The sequence below is a fragment of the Drosophila sechellia genome, chromosome 3R (assembly GCF_004382195.2).
Source record: "Drosophila sechellia strain sech25 chromosome 3R, ASM438219v1, whole genome shotgun sequence".
Taxonomy (NCBI): domain Eukaryota; kingdom Metazoa; phylum Arthropoda; class Insecta; order Diptera; family Drosophilidae; genus Drosophila; species Drosophila sechellia.
Window position 1 is genome coordinate 13418220 of NC_045952.1, and position 18027 is coordinate 13436246.

General features: G+C 43.6%; 3 protein-coding genes across 6 annotated transcripts; 1 reads left to right on the forward strand and 2 right to left on the reverse strand.

The window, feature by feature from the left end:
• Window positions 1-66: 66 nt before the first annotated feature.
• Window positions 67-6596, reverse strand: LOC6606316 (transmembrane protein 165). Of its 3 annotated transcripts, none has more exons than XM_002031085.2 (7): window positions 6508-6596; window positions 3898-4183; window positions 3544-3834; window positions 3334-3474; window positions 1833-2372; window positions 844-1023; window positions 67-781 (listed from the first exon to the last, which is right to left on the reverse strand). In XM_002031085.2, the coding sequence occupies exons 2-7, from the start codon at window positions 4075-4077 to the stop codon at window positions 602-604; spliced, it is 1512 nt and encodes a 503-aa protein (XP_002031121.1). In that variant the 5' UTR covers window positions 4078-4183; window positions 6508-6596; the 3' UTR covers window positions 67-601. The 3 variants fall into 3 exon arrangements, with proteins under 3 accessions (XP_002031121.1, XP_032576588.1, XP_032576589.1); XM_032720697.1 differs by lacking the exon at window positions 6508-6596 and adding an exon at window positions 6150-6464; XM_032720698.1 differs by lacking the exon at window positions 1833-2372.
• A 399-nt stretch (window positions 6597-6995) lies between these two features.
• Window positions 6996-12035, forward strand: LOC6606317 (E3 ubiquitin-protein ligase RNF123). The gene is made up of 11 exons (XM_002031086.2): window positions 6996-7301; window positions 7360-7606; window positions 7741-7886; window positions 7943-8683; window positions 8747-9029; window positions 9088-9403; window positions 9476-9852; window positions 9933-10046; window positions 10098-10748; window positions 10810-11416; window positions 11481-12035. The coding sequence occupies exons 1-11, from the start codon at window positions 7138-7140 to the stop codon at window positions 11798-11800; spliced, it is 3966 nt and encodes a 1321-aa protein (XP_002031122.1). The 5' UTR covers window positions 6996-7137; the 3' UTR covers window positions 11801-12035.
• On the reverse strand, window positions 11874-17014 carry LOC6606318 (soluble guanylate cyclase 88E). 2 transcript variants are annotated; one of them, XM_002031087.2, is made up of 13 exons: window positions 16847-17014; window positions 16502-16781; window positions 16240-16447; window positions 16054-16177; window positions 15866-15998; window positions 15498-15724; window positions 15328-15432; window positions 15119-15265; window positions 14915-15065; window positions 13801-14860; window positions 13515-13748; window positions 13176-13454; window positions 11874-13116 (listed from the first exon to the last, which is right to left on the reverse strand). In XM_002031087.2, the coding sequence occupies exons 1-13, from the start codon at window positions 17012-17014 to the stop codon at window positions 12948-12950; spliced, it is 3285 nt and encodes a 1094-aa protein (XP_002031123.1). In that variant the 3' UTR covers window positions 11874-12947. The 2 variants fall into 2 exon arrangements, with proteins under 2 accessions (XP_002031123.1, XP_032577624.1); XM_032721733.1 differs by having other exon boundaries at window positions 12948-13116; window positions 13515-13727.
• Window positions 17015-18027: the final 1013 nt, after the last annotated feature.

Genomic DNA, 18027 nt, shown 5'->3' on the forward strand with positions numbered 1-18027 from the left:
AATGACTTTATTCATCACTCTTGCAGAACAAGTTAATTTATCCCGGCCATTAAGCACACGTTAAAGTCTTTGTTTTGCTCAATTTACTAAGTTTTTCATACAAAAATCGCATAAATAATCAAATCTGCAAAGTTTCATTTTGGTTGTTTGCATTAAGTAAACACGGCTACGTAAACAAATATGCGAATAAGGATGTGGGTTATGGAGGGAAGGATACAACTCGGAGGAGCGTGGGCATCGCGGTCGCTCTACACGCGTATGTACAATCATCTTTAATACTTAACACGAAAACGAAACTGAAAAAAAAAAAATCAAAGCGATACTAGACAATTGGAAAACAGAAGAATTCATTGTGTGAACTAAAAAAGTATGTCATGGCCGAAGCGGAAAGCACTGAAGGCACTTTTGTTTTGGTTGTTTGGCAAGAAGAAAGCTACGTTATAAACATCGATGCATTCCTAGTCTTAAACTAGTTCAATACGATCCCCTCTTGATGCTCCTCGAAGAAAAGTGGGGTTTATCAGGTAGTAACTAAAACTATATCTTCATAATATTGTGGGGTCGTCAACGGGCAATCTCGATTGGAGTACAAAGGCTTCGCCTAGATGTCATCCGGAGGTATGGCGACAGCGTAGATGGCGAATCCGATGAACACAATGCCACCAACAATGGTGACAGTGCGCACTGAGATTTTGGAAGCCACAAGACGACCACCAATCACAGCCAAGCCGGTGCAGATGCAGTGGCCAATAATACCGCCAGCGATGACGCCGTACACGTCCTGCAATGGATAATAGCTTCATGTAACAATTCGTTAGGGTTATTTTTATCTAAAGTGCTCACCTTGCTAGCGGCGAGAATAATGGTGGTCAGTTGGGAGCGATCGCCCCACTCGGCCAGGAAGGTCATAGTGAAGGCCTGGGCCAGGATGCGCATGGTGAAGTAGGTGGCACCTCGTTTCTGTGGACGACGACGACCGCTCTCGGCGTCATTTACCAGCGCCGCGTTCACATCACGATCCAGCTGTAAAGGAAAATGAGGATTTTTAACGATCAGTGTGGGAACAGTAGGCAGACAAAAGAGATTCGATGAAAAATGTGCGCAAACAAAGGGATAAGACAGCAAATTAAAAATACATGTAAATACTTTTGAACCAGAAAACTCGGATAACACCGCTTTTTCTTCTGAATAAACCAAAAATATAAACTAAAAACAAAAAAATCAAAAAACGATCACTTAATCATAACAACATGCAGAGAGAAAAATCGGGTGAAATGTGTGCGCTTGGAATGGAAGTTAAACGAGACTAATGGGTAATAAAATACCGAGACGACAAAACCAAATGCCAGATGACTTAGAGTTAAAAAATAATTGATGCTTGTGTTTTTCGACTGTAGTGTCACTGTTTTATGAGTGTTTTTTTGGGTGTGAGATCTTTTCTTTTGGTCAAAAAGCACGTGAAATTATGATTAGGTAACAACAAAAGTTAGCGTTTGTCAGTTATATAGATTACCGGACCTCATTCCGATTACATTTTCTAGAAATAAGACTGATTAAATCTATTAATATAGGTTACTCTTTTTTAAGCCTCTCACAGCCATCAGATAAATTTAGCTTAGAGCTACAACTCATTGGAAGTCTTCAGATTTTAAGTTAAGGAGGTTCTTTAATCTAAATGATATGGCTATAGGGATCATAGTCCATTCGACAATCTCCATCTAAGTGTGTAGTGTTAATGCAAAAACCAAAAATTCAATCAATTCCAATTTCGAAAAACGTAATCGAATGGGAACCGGAAGCGGAACAATCGCAAATACGGTCTATGGCCTAACCCGTGCTTTGAGAGCGCCGTTCACCGGTCCGGAATCTCCGTTCAGGCTGCCATTGAGACTGTGCATGCTATCGTGTCCGGCCAGCGGAGCACGTGGCTCCAAGGCGGCGCCTACGGACGGGTCGGTGGGATGGCCAGCCAGCTGGACATCGACGGTGGCGGTGGAGGCGGCAATGGAGTTGGTTTGTTCGGTCTGGTTCGATGAGGCCGCCGAGTGGGCCGGACTGCTGGGGTAGGTCTTCATCTTGAGCTGCTCCACAATGCGGCCGCCCTCCTTGAGGAACACCTCCGATTCGTGCTGATCCCGGTCGTCGTCATCGTTGCCAGTTTTATCACAGCTATTTTGCTTACTATTATTGTTATTGAGATGGTTGCGCTGCTTCCGCTGGCGATGCTGCATGTCCGTGGTGGAACCTGCCGCCGTGGAAATGGAGTTGCGGCCATGGATGAGCGCCTGTTCGCTGGCATCCTCCTTGTCCGAGTTGCTGTTCTTTCGCTTGCCCTCCGCGTCCTCGTACTTGCGGCTGGCCTTGCGCAGTAACTGCGTTTGGAGCGTGGCACAAATCAAAGTTGCGTGCAACATATATAGTTTATGTTTGTTTCGGTAACATTTTCAGGGGCAACGTTATTATCGAATTGTTTTAATTTCGTGTTGCATAAAGGAAAAACAATTAAAAATTTGCATTAGCTAGAAATTCGATTGGCAGAAATTTTGATTTTGATTAATATTCTGGTGGAGTTCTCGTTTGCCATAAAAGCTTTTCCATTTCAAACGATTTTCTGGTTTAGTACGAATTTTCTTTGATCAATAAACTTTTGAAACTCGCTTGTATTTGATATGCGCAAATCGTGCAATTAGTCACATGGTCATAGATGTGTGGTAAATGTTTGTATATGAATTTCGAATGTTTGATTCAAGAGAAATCAAAACCAAAGATATTCGGAAGCTATAACTGAGAGAGTATGTGGCCACACAGGTGTTTCACTGACGCTATTCGGAGCGCCCATTTTCCGATCGGCTTGGGTTATTTAGTTTGAGTAATCATGGTGTTTTGTTAGGGGCTAACAAAAATTCTTAATTAGCATGCAATCAAGGTGTAATTACAATTATGAAAAGCTTAGAGTTCGTGTTTGATTAGTAATTGTTTGCTTGTTATTGTTCGCGGCTCTCGTGTCAGGCAAATAAAATGGTGTTTAATCTCAAGTAAGAGTAAAAATCAAAGCGTGGCATATGAAGTGATCGCTTTGGCGGGGCATCAATTAGTTGTTTGGTTTATTTTTGCTCTACATTTTGCCAGTCGTTATGGTTGTAATAATAGTAAAACAAAAAATTAAGCGCAGATATTAACAGAAGCAGTAAAAATAACTAATTACTATAATAGTGCAGCAACAAGGTGCTGCAGAAAAGCGTGACTAATTGAAACAAAGTTAGGATCTATAGAAACTACTGCAACATGTAGCACCACTACTATATACAAGGGCATCCATCGAGGACGACTCACCTCATCCTCGCGCTTGCGCAGATCAGTTTGAACCTCTTCCAGTTCCTCCTGAGCGTCGGTTGGTTTCATTTTGTAGCCGTCGTACAGCATTTTCAAACCAAATATTAAAAATAATGCAGTTGAGATATAATACGTATAAATCTGTGGGTAATATAAAATTGCATAAGTTTGTAAAGTTATCTATGTAAGTCATATTTCTTCACGACCTACCTTAGGAATAAAGTTCGCTGCCATGCCAAATGCGCATGAGAGTACCGTCATTAGCGCCAAGGCGGCGATGGCACCGCCAAAGACAATCAAACGCGGATGGCGCATGGCCATTATGGCAGCGATGAAGAAAGTCTTATCCCCTAGCTCTGTTAGTAAGATAACAGAGATCGATGCGGTAAACGCATCGATAAAGGTGCCCTTCGTCTTCGGCCGGTCCGCAGCATCCTTTGGTTTCTCCGCTAAAGAACTCAGATCCGTTGGCCTATTCAAATCTCCCTGCACGTCCAAGTTCTGCAAGCAATTGAGTATATTGGTTAATAGGCTGTTAAAAAGGAGAAATTAGGTCATCCTTACGCTCTGTATTCCGGATTCAATGATCGCATTGTCCGCACTATCCGGTTGAGCTTCCGCCGCACAAATTGTGCCGAATGTGAGCACCACCATCAGGGCCAGCGCCATGTGCCATTTTGCCGAGCGCTTCAGGTATACATTGTGTCTGGTCGTTTGCCAGAAGTAGGATTGGTTTTGTGACATCTTCGCTGTCTGTGGATAGGAACTATCGCTCTTCTATTAGCTCCGCATGCAAATCTCCGTGTTCTCCTGAACTTTAAACGTTTACGTGTCCGTTGCCCTCGAATGACTGCAAAGAAATGAAGTAGACCCGTAGAGAATCTCGCTCACATGGGGTGAAATACACTGGGCCAGGCACAATGTTTATGGCTAATCGGGCAACAAGTGTTCTCCGCGGCATTATTTGTACAAGGCAAACAGAAAATCACTCGTGTCTGTGTTTGGCCAAGTCAAAACTGGGCTCGATTTCGGTGGGGCACGAAGCTGGCGGGGAAGGTCGGAGCTCAGATAAGCGACCACTGCGACAAGTGTCGTCTGATATGGTCAATCAATGTTGCCCTCGACTGAGTTGGAAACCCGTACAACTCAGTTGCCGAAACATATTCCTCCACAGCGCGCGACCATTCAATACGTCAGAGGCAAAAGCACTCAACTATCGATTAGATAATGGCCAGAGAAACACTTTCGGGAAACTTTGCCATTTTTTTTTTGCTGAATACCAAATGCTCTGCGGGGTCTCCCTCGGCATATTTATACTATTTATCTTGAAAGTCTTATGGTGCTAAATATTTGTGACTTATTTCACTTGGACCGCAGTTCGTTATTTTAGAAATTAACCTAGAGGCGGACAAGTCTCGGAAATTATATGCAGACTAGAAAGGTTGGATGTTGGATTAGAGTAGTATTTATAAAAGAAGATCATCAAAAGTATTTAACTGAAACCATACCAATATTATGCTATTTAAGTACTTTTCATTTTCTCAAATAATTACGACACTAATAAAAGTGAACAGGACTTCTAAAGATAGAGTATAGATATAGACAGATACGTGACCAAAGAAACAAGAAAAAGTTGGGCATTAATTGACTACTATATCTGGTGTAGATGCGTATGGTCATGTTCCTAGCTTCGTATGAATATATATAAGTATACGTATATGTTTAGATTTTGCTATTGTAGCTATGTGAGAATTTTCTTTAATTTCTTTGAATTTGGCGCCTTGCGTGTGACTCCCTTGTGTGATAAGTTGGTTTGAAAATCACTTTGATTATCTATCTATTTTTTTAAAGCGGCACTTGTATTAAAATTCTGTTATCTCATATTATAAGAAATGTCTGAGTTATTAAAAGAAAACTTATCATATCTGTGATTTAACCTGTTGGTGTTTAATGCAAATTGTATGCTTGCTGAGTAAATAACATGACTGAGTTATTTAAATATCCTGGTCGAGAAAAAACAAAGGGGGTTTCATCAAGTTACTGCTTTGTTTATAATGAGACAGTCAGTATTGTTTATAGAAGAATCTGGGGGTATCTTTTTTCCACTGGGTTTCCTGTGCTTCCCATTTGCTTAGCAGAGATCCTCTGCTGTCGTTTGCTCGTTATAACGTCATCAAAATGGGTTTTAGCCTTTTTTTTCGATAAATAAAAGATTCAAGACGCAATAGGGGCGGGTTTAAGGCGAGAAGACCGCGAAAGCTATCATTATGTAAACAACACACAATGTACATATGCTGATTCTTTGAGAGCTCAGTAGTTACGTATGTGGGTCTTATATTACTTGTAATGGAGAGAAGTGATAAGAAAACTGTATATTTTGCGAGGGCGGTTTGGCGGTAATAGTTGAAGCACGCGAAATATTGTAAATAACAATTAATTAATACGTATAAATACGTATTTCCAGTTCATTTTAACTGAATTCAAACTACAAACTCACACACACATTCGGAAATTCGCGTTGATTGCCGCGCAAAAAATAAATAAGAACCAGAAACGGGTCGAGAACGGGCAGATAAATCAATTGCCTCGACTACAAACAAATATACCCACGTATAATCAGAAGTAATATTCATTTATGCCCAGATATGTACGTATGTTGTAATGGTCTTGTTTTCGAATGGTTGGCAATGATTTCTGTTTCCCTTCTATTTCTTTTCGCGAATTCTATTTTTGTCAGACACGCAACAACAACAAATAATTTTAACGGTTTCACTTCGCATCGCTGACCAGTTAGCTAGGTTTTATTTTTAACGTACTTAATTGTTTATATTCTCCACGCAAAGTTATTGGCACATGGTCAACTGTGTGATTGCTAATTTATTTATTTAATAGCCGCCATTATGAGCATTGTTTTCATTGCGTTTCACTTGGCACATTAATTGCTTTAAGCCTTTTCCCGCCAGATCTAGCTAGTTGTCTGGACACCACTATCAGAAACACTAAGTCGCTGACGACAGCAAATTGTCAATTAACCGAAAGGTAACTGAACTGCTCGCAAATATCACACGTTTAAGCATCATAGATTTGTTCTTTTGGTTACTCATTAGTACTGAATCAACGTCAACTTGTAATTTAATTAGCTTAACTAGCGGAGCACAGAAAACACGTCCTTACATTTCGAGAAGTACTTTTCGCTTTACACGGTGTTAGGAAGCGCTCGAAGGCGAACAGTATTGCACAACGATGTCGAATTTGAACAGCTGTTTGTTGGCGCCTTCAGAACGAGATGGAGCATACTGTACCAAAGAGCGGGATGGAAGTATTAGGGAGGAGCAAATGTGAGCGATATTTTGCGGGGTATTTTGCAGTAGTTACGTTTTAATAAATTTGTATGTATGTACAGATAATATTAATATGAATTTGAATGACAAGGTCCACTTGTTAAATACAACTTCCTATATTTCAAGAAACATTCATTTTTATAAACCATTAGTTTTTAAATTTTAAAACTTGGTCTATGATAACAGAACTTTGGTACAGCTTGGCAACAAACTTTTACAGGTCAGATATCCTGAAAGAAAACTATTTTATATTTTGTCAAAATTCAAATTTTCAAATTCAAATTCAAAAAATCATCGGCTTGTCGCGTGACCCGATACTTGCCACCGTTATAGAGATTCACAAGGAGTGTCTTAGTTTACCACCCCTAAAGCAAAATAATTCCTTTTTTGTGACGGTCGAGCTCGGAATCGGACTCGAACTTGTGTGGCTGGAGAAAGCTGGCATTGAAATGACAGAGCCAAAATGTCGATATCAAAATTATTCGTGAAAGTATTCAACGAGGATATATTCGAGCAGGTGGACCACGATAACCTGTACTCCGATCTGGACGATGACTTGGAGGGCGCTAATTGCTCGACGGTTCCGGATCCGAGACCCGCAAAGCTCGCCGATTTGTCTGTTACCAAGTAGGAGTGTCCTTAGCCGTTTAGGTTCAACTTTTCATTGAACAATCCTTTCCCTTAGGCAGATGCTCATAGTGCGTACTTGGCTAGATGACAAGTTCCAGCAAATCCAGACCGACAGCAATGAGGAGATTCGGCGCCTATACATGGAGACAGAGAGTCGCATTGGCCCGGATCTGACCATATTCGATGTGGACTATACGACTACGGTGCGCGTATCCTCGGATCGTCTGGCCCTGCGCTCCCAGGGCAGCTTCAACACGGTCCGGGCAAATTGTTGCGTGTACGGAGGTCGCTGGATGTATGAGGTAATCGCTATTACAGGGATATAGATTGGGGAATGAGTGGTAGATTTGGCGGTGGTTGACCGCCGCCGGTCAATGACTCGTATTGAGGAGTGTGGGTTGCTCGTGCGTACTAAGAACGTGTCATTTATATACAGATCCACCTTCACACTAAGGGCGTAATGCAGATTGGTTGGGCCTCAAACTCCTGCCAGTTTAACGAAAACAGCGGGGTGGGGGATACCAAGTCCAGCTATGGATACGATGGCAGCAAACAGCAGATCTGGCATATATCCACCAAAAAGTAAGATATCCTTTTATTGAATATTGATTCAGGATTTATATATGATGCTTTCCTAGGTACGGCGACAAATGGCAGATTGGCGACGTTATTGGCGTGACTATTGACGTGGATAGGGAAGTGATCGAGTATTATCGAAATGGGCGTTCGATGGGCGTGGCGTTCAACAAGTTGGAAAAAGGTCCGGGCATCTCATTCTTCGCAGCCATCTCCTTGGGCTACACGCAGGGCATCGAGGCGAACTTTGGCAATCGTCCCTTTATGTATCCGGTATCGGGCTTCCAGCCGCTCATGGCCCGACCTATCCTTAAGCTGCAACGCGCCAACCTGCTGATGAACTACTTGGTCAACCTCGCTGGCATCTTTTCAAAGTACAACGCCCAATCTGGGATGGCACCAACGACTGGCGCAGATGCCCGCGTTTCCACTAAAAAGACCGTTTACTGCATATTTGCCACCTTGCTGATTGAGAAGTTCACCAATGAGATATTTGATCCGTATATCATTGAAGATGTCCTGCTCAGAAAGATCTCGAGCATGACAAATCTAGCATCCGAGAAGGAAAATTCATACAGCGTACTCCACGGCTTGTTATCTCTCTTCTGGAACTACATGGAGGGCGACGAGATCAAGTTTGTGTTGCGGAAGTTGGTGAACGCTTTGCTGGGTACTTTTACGCATACGATACAGGGCCTGGACTATGAGAAGCATCGCCAGGCGCTCGGAATGCTGCATTGCCTTTGCCTGCACGAACAGACCAGAAAGTATCTGCTGGAAGGAAAACTGTTCAAAAAACACTGGTACGGATAAACGATAAAACTCGTGTAATCCTGAGTGTTAGATTCTATAATTTTTTCGTTTAGTCTCGCCTTTTTCCTCTACATACATCCACTGGAGTTCTACATCATGGAGGAACTGCTGCCCGACAGTATGGCCTGGACGGAGGGAATCGATGGCCCCAAGGAAAAATATCTGAACGTTGTCGAGAAAGTGCGCAAAGTCACGGAGCCACTGTATGCTGCCCAAAAGGATCTTCTCAGCACGCTGTTGATCAACTCGGATGGATCAAGGGAAAGTCCGTCAAGCCGCTCAATATTTTTGAGCAAATTGCGTCGTTACGTAATCGATCTTAGCATGGAGCAAAGGGTGAGTGTGCCCACTGATGATTTAGCACAGTGCTAATAGGTCCTTTACCCTCATGTAGCCCTTCCACGCCTTTTTCTTCATGCAATCGAGCATTCAGCATCCACTCGATGCGCCTGTGGCCCTTGCCTTTGCTAGCATTCTTATTGATCAGACGCGCTCAATGTTCAAAGATGAAATGCCCACAAAGAACGTGGAGGTGAACAGCGACTATTTCATAGACGGTACCTTTGACTACATGCACTTTGATCGCGTTGGAGGTGTCTTGTCCCATTTAAGAAAAGTTCATCGGGCGGACATCGATGCTAGGTTGGGATCCGCTCGAACTCAACAAATTTATGAAGATGATAGGCAAAACTTGAGGGTCAATGAAGTGGGTATGTATGCGACAACTTTTGTTTAACTGCTAAAGCATACAGTAAAACATTTAATACTTGTAAAAATTTCAGATACTACGCTTTACCTTTTGGGCGAAAACATAAACAATGTGCCTGTAGTTGGACACACTCAGGGCGCCAATAATACAACCTACACTCATTTCCTACCGGGCAACGCGGATATGGAGGCCAGCCTGTGCGAACTCCTTGATCTGTGTATAATCTTTTACTACTCGGCAGGACACAAGTATATAGTAAAGATAGCCACGGTAAGAGACGAGATCGCAGCTCTAAATGAAGTACTTAAAGAAACGAAGTTCTACCGGGAGGATATCGAACGTAAACTTGGGGCATTGGAGCAGCATGCCAATGTGTGCATGAACGAGAATCACCAGCATGTGATGGGCGAGCTACGGTCTAAGTTCAGTCAGCGGCAGAATGTTTTTGCTGTGAGTTGATAGTTTGCCAATTGGTTATAATTTTTTATGTATTTTACAAACAATTATAACATGTTGCGTCCCATTTACAGACACGATCTATTGCGCTGGCCAGAAAGCAAGTTTGGCTACGAGGAGTGGCCCTGAACAGTCACAGGCGATCCCTGCTTATATGGCTACTAGAGCGCATGCTACGAACTTTGACGGTACGCAAATAACTTTAAAGTTAACTTGATCTCATTCTTTTCATCCATCAGACTGCTTCAAATACGGGTTCTCTGTTCTCATTTGTACCTGAGGTGTATGTTAATACACTGCCTATTCTGCTGGACGCCGTAATGGACTTTAGTCACCATGATTTAAAAGCCCAATTCGAGGCCTCAGATGCGGAATGCAGCGTGAACGCTGCAGCGGAGTTTCTAGGCATTCACTCAGCAGATCCTCGCATTGTGCTTGCCTCCTGCAAGGACTCACTGCTGCAAGCTTTGGGGACGCTCACCTGCCACAAGTCCGGAGTGCGAGCTCTGGAACGAACTTCGAAGAGGTCTCAGGCTAGTCTGGTTCGTGCCCTGCTACGTCCCTATGAAAACAGAGCCTGGGGACAGAGCAATTGGCTGCTGTTGCGCTTTTGGATGGGCGAGGGCTATGCCTACAAGGATTCCCGCCAGCCCTCTGTATGGCAAGGTGGCTCGCTGCCTCTCCATCAGGGACTATGCCGCAGTCGTTCCAGAAACGAAACGCATACAGGATTGCTGCACAACGTCGCTCCCGCTAATCCCTCAAAGCATTTTCAACGTTTAATCGGCGCCAAATTGTTGGAGGATGAGCCTTTCGCCACCGCCTTTCTGAACTCGGTGTTGAGCCAACTAAACTGGGCTTTTTCCGAATTTATTTTACTGCTGCAGGAGGTGAGGTTTTATGGTTTAAGTTATACGATTTGCATAAACTATATTTAACCACTACTCTTAGATCCAAAACACCGCTCAAAGGCAGGAAAACACACTTTTTGAGCCCAAGCAGCTTAAGATTTGCTCCATGTGTTTCGAATTGACTGTTTCGCTGATGCGATGTCTGGAAATGGTCATCACAACTGCGCCTGAAATCGTCACGGATGAATCTCGACCTAACAGCGATTTGCTGCTGAATCGCATATGTCAGCTTATTAGCCAGGTGCTTTCGCGGGTTACAGTGCCACCCGGATGCTTCCAGTTCGTAGTGGACATGTGCTCGGCGGATCTAAATGCAGTCACCCACTATCCCATTGTGACTGCTGCTTTGGGTATATTGCTAGCCTTAATGCAGGAAGAGATGGAGAGCGATTTGAGACCTCAGATTGTAACGCGGGTATCCCGGGCTTTTCTCACCGATCCGAGCTTCCAGTTTGCCACGCTAGAATTTGCACTGGGAGAAATCCGAACGCCGCTGCTGGAGCAGAAGAATATACCACGAGGTAATTTCGATCCCTCTTCCAGGCCGCACATTGATCCGCTGACAAACGATGTACGTGTGCCGCTGCCTAATAATTCCAAACGTATTCGTGCCGATCCGCCAATCCTGAAGTTTGCCCTCAATGATTGTAAGTATATTGAAAAGATAATGGAATAATTATAAGTAAATCAACGTTTTAATCCATTTCGCAGTTCCCTCCCATGTGTCCTCTGAAGAAATCGACAATGTTCGCAGGCTTATCGATAGCTTGCGAGTGAAACAGACTCTGCTTTCCGACATTACACTGCCATCGGAGGACTCCCTGTGTCCGATCTGCTGCGCCAAGCCCATCACTGCCGTCTTCACGCCCTGCAAGCATCAGTCCTGCAGCGACTGCATCATGCAGCACATGATGAACTCCAAGGTGTGCTTTTACTGTAAGACCACCATACAAACCATTGAGACTCTGGATGGTACGGTCATATATTCCAACGACGATGTCGTCCAGACGCCAATGATCGAGCGGGCCTAAGGCAAAACCCACCGATAGCAATCAAGGAATTAGTCCTTCGAAAGCCCAACCAAATCTAGTCAAACTCCTACGCTTTAAGTGTATATATACATATATTTGGGTACATTAACTTGTATCGTTTCGTACAATTTTTGTTTGAGTTGTATGCTTGCCATTATAAGTTCAGATGTGATATGCCGAAATGCAATGAAAAGAAGTTTAAATAATGAGCTATTAAACGGATAACTCAGAAATACATTAAGTAGCACAATATTTAAATTTTGCCAGTTTTATTTGCCATGCTATTATATTATTTTTCGCCATTAGTTAAAATAGAAAACAAAGTGAATGCATTTATTTTGAAATAAATACCAAAATGTATAAATCTTCATGATTTATAGTTTTACAAATGTCAACCTAAGATCTCTTAATAAAAGATGAGCAAATATAAAAACCATTTAGTATCTTTGAAATAGACTAACAAAATGATTTAGGTATAATACTTTAACATTGCTATATTGCGCAGCTATTTAGTGGAATATTTATTTCATATATACTCAGTTGGTTTTTTTTCGCATCATTGAAATCAATTAAATAATTGGAACTTTATTTAAAACATTAAGAAAATACATAGCTCCGATTTTCTTTGGAAATATTAATTCTACACATAAAATCTACTTAACCATTTAACTACTACAAATATATAGAGATTTTTTATAGTACATTTATAGTTAGTTTAGTTTATTTTGTGAGCAATTTCTGCCTCAGGTGGTTTCATGAAAATGTACGGAAAATGCTTTTCCATTTGTAGTTTGATTTCCGGTTGGTATTGTCATATTTAGAGGTCAAGAAATTTAAAATCTTTTGGTTAATACACATAGGCATCAAGAATGCTAACAGTTTTTACAGATTTTTCGCATATTTAGACACTGAATTGCCAAATTTTAAAGCCCTGTTCGACTAGCTATAGTCTGGGTACAAGTAACACGTAGGTACATTCTTTATCTAAGCTATTCTATACACTATGAGATTCAACATCTGTCTAAATCCTAATAATTGCTGACTAGTTATTAGTACTATATCGAAAAGCACGCTGGAACATTGAGCGAAATCCGAGTCAGTATACATGATATGGAATTGGTGAAAGATTCGCTCGTCCTGCCATCCTCTACAGAATCCGGCAGGCATTCGAGTGCATCCGGTGCGAGTGACGTCCATTTCCGTGTCCAAAGCCGCTGCAGCACTGATGGGTTATTCCGCCACGTGGAGAATGCTGGAAACTCTGGCTGTTGCTCATCTTCGGATCCATATGATGACAGCTAAGTGCATGACTATGACTATGTCGCGGGATTAAGTAGAAGGTTTGAAAGGAATATGGAAAGTGTGATCTACTCACCCATGACTACAGAGGCCGGAGTCTGAGATGGAGCTGGGCATTAGGCGCTGTTGTTGCTGCTGCTGCGGCGGCGGAGGCAGAAACAGTGGACACCCGCCGGCAGCCAAATCACCAGCTCCATCGTGGCCGTAGAGGGCCAGACGCATGTTGGCCGCCTTTGTCGCCGACTGGGACTCCACTTCTTGAACCTCTTCGATCATCTTGTCCAGCTTCTCCATTGCCTTGGTCTGTTTGGCGGCCAGGAAGGCCTTTCGCGCCGCCTTCGACATTGAGTGCGGTCTGGAAAAGGAAGTTTATGTTATTTTGGGTAGATGTACATATCCCTTCTCTTTAGCTCACCTGGCTGGTGCCGAGTTAGATCGATGCGGAGGAGGTGAGTGCAGGGAAATGGATGATACCGAATCCTTCGAGCCTGGTCGTTGGCCGTCGCCTTTGCTGGTGCTAGCCTGTACCATGTGCACCACTGGAGCCACTGTCATGGGCGGCGACTTGGATCGCATTGGACATATCACAGCAGCCAACGCAGTGGGAGTGGTGGCATCTAGACTGCTGCTGTTGGAGAAAGTGATTTTCCTAATAAACGAGGAGTTGGCTGACGGTTCTGTAACCAAACTAAAAAACTTACTTCAGCTTGGTCGCCTTGTCGCGATCCAATGATGCACTGCTGCAGCTGGCCGTTTCTCTGGCTGGTGCCGTTGATGGAGGGGTCAGTTGATCCATGGCGGCCAGTTCCTCTGGTGTAAATTTATCCGGATTACTAGGTCTCGGCTTGGGCGGTGCGCTGCCAATACGGAATGGAGGAGTTGGGCTAAATCCGAAAGGGCTCGGATTGTTGTTGTTGTTTGCCAGGGAGGAACGTGAGATTTGCAGATCCTCGAGAAACTCCTCGGTGTCCAGGATGAGAGAGCCGAAAATATCGGAAGGAGTTCGCATAAATACGTGGCCCGTGGAATTGGAACGGGATTCGCGACGTCTCTCCTGATCCGGTGGAGCACAGCTCCTCACCGGAGAATTGGCTACACTTCGTCGAGCTACATCCTTGAAGGTCACGGGCGAGTAGATGCGACTGTTGCGGTCATCCGGGGGTGCACCTCCACCCGCTGCCGCTCCTGTTGCGCCAGAAGCTACTGGTGGTGGCACTTCAACTGAAGGTCCAGTTAATGCCTCCGCCACCACAGCCTGGTGATGTAGCGACATGTGAGCCGCTGCAGCGGCTGTTAGTACCAAACCGGAAATGCTGGATGATGGAGCCATCACATCCACAGCAGGAACGTTGGCGGCGGGAATGGAAACTGCTAGGGAAACTGAAACGGGCACCATCGGAGTCAACGGCTTGGATACAGGAGGCATAATGGCCTTCGTCTTGGGTGTGGGCGTCGATGGAACAGGTGAGACCGGATGAACCTGAAGAGCAGCGGTTAGTTGCAGAGGCAGCCGGTTCTCACGCTCCTCCAACCAATATGTGCCCATGGTGCCCTTGCCCTTTACATCGATCTCACCGCGCTCGATTATCTTGTAGTTGGGTCCGATAAGAACCTTCGTGGACTCGGATATGTGCACCTTCATGGCGATGCTGGTGGACTCCATTCGTGAGGCTGTATTGACCGTATCGCCAAAGAGACAGTAGCGCGGCATCTTAAGGCCCACGATGCCCGCCACCACTGCGCCCGAGTGGACGCCCACACCTGAAGGGGATCAGTTTGTATATAAACATATAAGCAAAGATTAAAATATCTTACGTATCCTCAAGTGCTGGCCCGTTGAGGGATCCTTGAGATCGGTTATCGCATCCACCATATCCAGGGCCATATCACAGACCCGTTCGGCGTGATTGGCATCCTTATCCGGAGCACCCGCCACCACCATATACGCATCACCAATAGTTTCCACCTACGAATCATCTACTTCAGCATTGGGGTAAACCAATATGGAATCGAACCTACCTTGTACACTGAATTCCGTTCCGTCAGCTTATCGAAAATGGAGTACATAGCGTTCAACATGGACACTACCTCCATCGGAGTAATGCGACTGCAAATTTCGGTGAAGGTTACGATGTCTGAGAACAGGATGGAAACACTATCGAACATCTGTTGGAATACAATACCATATTATAAACATTATTTAAGATATTGTACTGAGACACACTCACCTCACAGGTATCAATGGGATTCTCGCCCCGCCTGAGCCTATCAGCCACCTGTTTGGGTATCATCTGATACAGCAGCTCATCTGTTCTACGCATCTCCTCATCCAACTTTGGAGGATTACACCTTGTTAGTTGCGATCAACACCTTTGCATTCTTCCCTAAAAAATCTTACCAATCTCATGGACTCCTCCAGCTTCTTTGACTTCTGCTGTTCTTGATCCAGTGCCAACTTCAGTTCCACAGATTGTTGAGTACCCGCCAGCATGAGATCTCTGCTGAAGTCGTGCATGGACAAATCGTTGATATATAGACCAGTGGTTATTAGGGAGGTCAGATCCGGCATTACGGGAGTACCCAGAAACATGATCATGCGCCAGTTCTCCATGTAAACCATTTGACCTGAAAAAATACGGGTTTACTATATTACAAACACCACAACTTCTTTTAATCCAGTTTTATATCTTTAGCAAAAATTAACAAAAATTAAAAAATTAATTTTAGATCTTATCTTTAGATTTTGTCGTTAGTATTTGGGTTTACCTTTTAATCTAAGAGACTTTTCCGGTTCGCTGCCATCTTCATGCTGCAGTAGATCCTCGTTTTGCACATCGAATCTCTCCGTAACTGGATCCACAGTGACAAGCTCGAAAATGTTGTTAGTACGATTGAGTATCTGATAGATATTTAAGGGTTACGTGATATTATGGCTATCAAAGGCACACACTTACAGTCTGAAACTTGAAAGCAATTAAGGGACGAACTAGATCGAACCAGGCCGTAATCTTTTTTCCCAGAAGTTCTGGTAAAATCACCATCAATGAGTTACCAATACTACGCACAACCATATCAGCACTAAATATAAACAAATTCATCAAAAATTAGAGAATATTTAATGAAAAACAAATGATACTTACCCAAAAACCATGCAAAAGGGAAATATCTCAAACAGCACATGAGCACTGATGGGCAGATGCTTCTCCTCCCGGGTCATGGCCAAGGATGCAAGTGTGAAGGCCCGATTATCGAAGGTCAGTTGGAAGGTCACGTGGACCGTGTCGAAGAGGATCTCCTCCCGAACGAGCTCGATGTGCATCTCCTTGTGATAGAAATACCGCGCCACCTCTGAATATACAATGCATAAGATTAAAATTATCTATTAGTGTCTCCAAGTATTACCTCGGATTTGACCCATCGTGTAGTAGACGAATCCTCGACGCTTGGAACGATAGTGCAGGGTCAGACCCTGCTTCGTTTCGTTTTCGCAGATAAAGCTGGGAGCTCTCATCCGCGGATACGAGAACTTCAGGTACTCATGCAGGTTGTCCAGTCCGTTGAGGAAGTCGCGCATGTGGCGGCCCAGGACGGAGAGGACACGATCATAGCCATACTGGCCCACAAAGCCCACGAAGTAGACGCCCATCTGGTCCATGAAATCCCGCTCCGAAACGCCCAGCACCTACAAGTTTATATATTCCAAACTTTGAGTTTCACTTAATTTATGTTGTGGAAATGGGCACCCACCTGTTGAGCCTTTTTGGCCAGCTTCTGCAGCAGATTCTCGGGATAGACCTGATGAACGCTGAAGGATGGCGAATCGATGCCAGCCTGTCGCCGGATGTCCTCCCATTTCTCCTCGCCGTAAACGGACTTGATGTACTCGGATAGGTTCTCCAGCAGCAGTCCGTACATCTTGGGGCAGAGGGAATCACTTCCTCAGGCTTTACTTGGCTGACATTGATGCTTGGAACTGTTAATAAAGACCGGAATCAATTGATTGACACCCAACTTAGGTCTCTGGCTTAATCAAATGTACAGGAAATTAGTTTGAATGGGCCTATAATCAATCAAAGTGGTTTCACAAAAATATACAAAATCTGTTTTAATATCCTTGGCATAGATTCTTTAAAAGAATTCAATGCTCTTTCCGCATTTTTAATGTCTTTTTTAATGGCTTGGCATACTTTTTAAGAGAATTTATGGATTCCCTCGGTGTGAGTTTGCATTACCCATACGCCCGAGTGGCTTCGTTCTGCCCGAAAAACTGTGCCATTTTCAGCGGGTCCACTTGGACCGCGACATCATTGGTTTGATTCCTATAGACCAGACTGTCGGCGCCCCGACTCCAACCACAATCATATTATTTTCGCATCACTCTGTTGATTCAGCGTGTCATCGCATCCATCGTTCTATTCATCCAACTGTCTCGCCATGGCTTTCAGCGCCACTTTGCTGGTCCAAACCAACAATCGTCAAGATCTTTGGAAACTTGCAAAGTGGTGGCATTAATTGGCAGCCATTTATTTAAGAATAAAAGTATTATTCGTATAAATTTGAATTTAAAATCAAATCATTATATGTAGATCATTATGTAGCTAGTAGAAACTTTTCTATTACTTCAAAACTTTAACTAGCTCATTTCCTTTAATAATACGACCCAGCCACACAGTAAAGTCACAATAACATGGTCTTCAGAAGAAAGCCATAAAGTACTTTCAATTAGTTGGGCTAATTACATTACATGCCGCGCTGTGACTGCAATATACGGCATAGCTGGTTCATATAAAAGTCATTAAATCACTCATTTATATACGTGGATGACATTCGAGCAGTGGAACTCGACTTTTTTATTGCCCAGTTCATTATCCTTTGGGCAGGACGAAGCTAATTGCCATTCGGCCAAGGATCTGTTAATTTAGCCATGT

Coding starts and splice junctions, on each gene's coding strand:
- LOC6606317 (XM_002031086.2), top strand. CDS start 7,138: ATGTCGATATCAAAATTATTCGTGAAAGTATTCAACGAGGATATATTC. Junction 7,607..7,740: donor GAGGTCGCTGGATGTATGAG/GTAATCGCTATT, acceptor ATTTATATACAG/ATCCACCTTCACACTAAGGG. Junction 7,887..7,942: donor TGGCATATATCCACCAAAAA/GTAAGATATCCT, acceptor ATGCTTTCCTAG/GTACGGCGACAAATGGCAGA.
- LOC6606318 (XM_002031087.2), bottom strand. CDS start 17,014: ATGTACGGACTGCTGCTGGAGAACCTATCCGAGTACATCAAGTCCGTT. Junction 16,782..16,846: donor TGGCCAAAAAGGCTCAACAG/GTGGGTGCCCAT, acceptor ATAAACTTGTAG/GTGCTGGGCGTTTCGGAGCG. Junction 14,861..14,914: donor GGGCCAGCACTTGAGGATAC/GTAAGATATTTT, acceptor GATCCCCTTCAG/GTGTGGGCGTCCACTCGGGC.
- LOC6606316 (XM_002031085.2), bottom strand. CDS start 4,077: ATGTCACAAAACCAATCCTACTTCTGGCAAACGACCAGACACAATGTA. Junction 3,835..3,897: donor TTGAATCCGGAATACAGAGC/GTAAGGATGACC, acceptor AATTGCTTGCAG/AACTTGGACGTGCAGGGAGA. Junction 782..843: donor TTATTCTCGCCGCTAGCAAG/GTGAGCACTTTA, acceptor TATCCATTGCAG/GACGTGTACGGCGTCATCGC.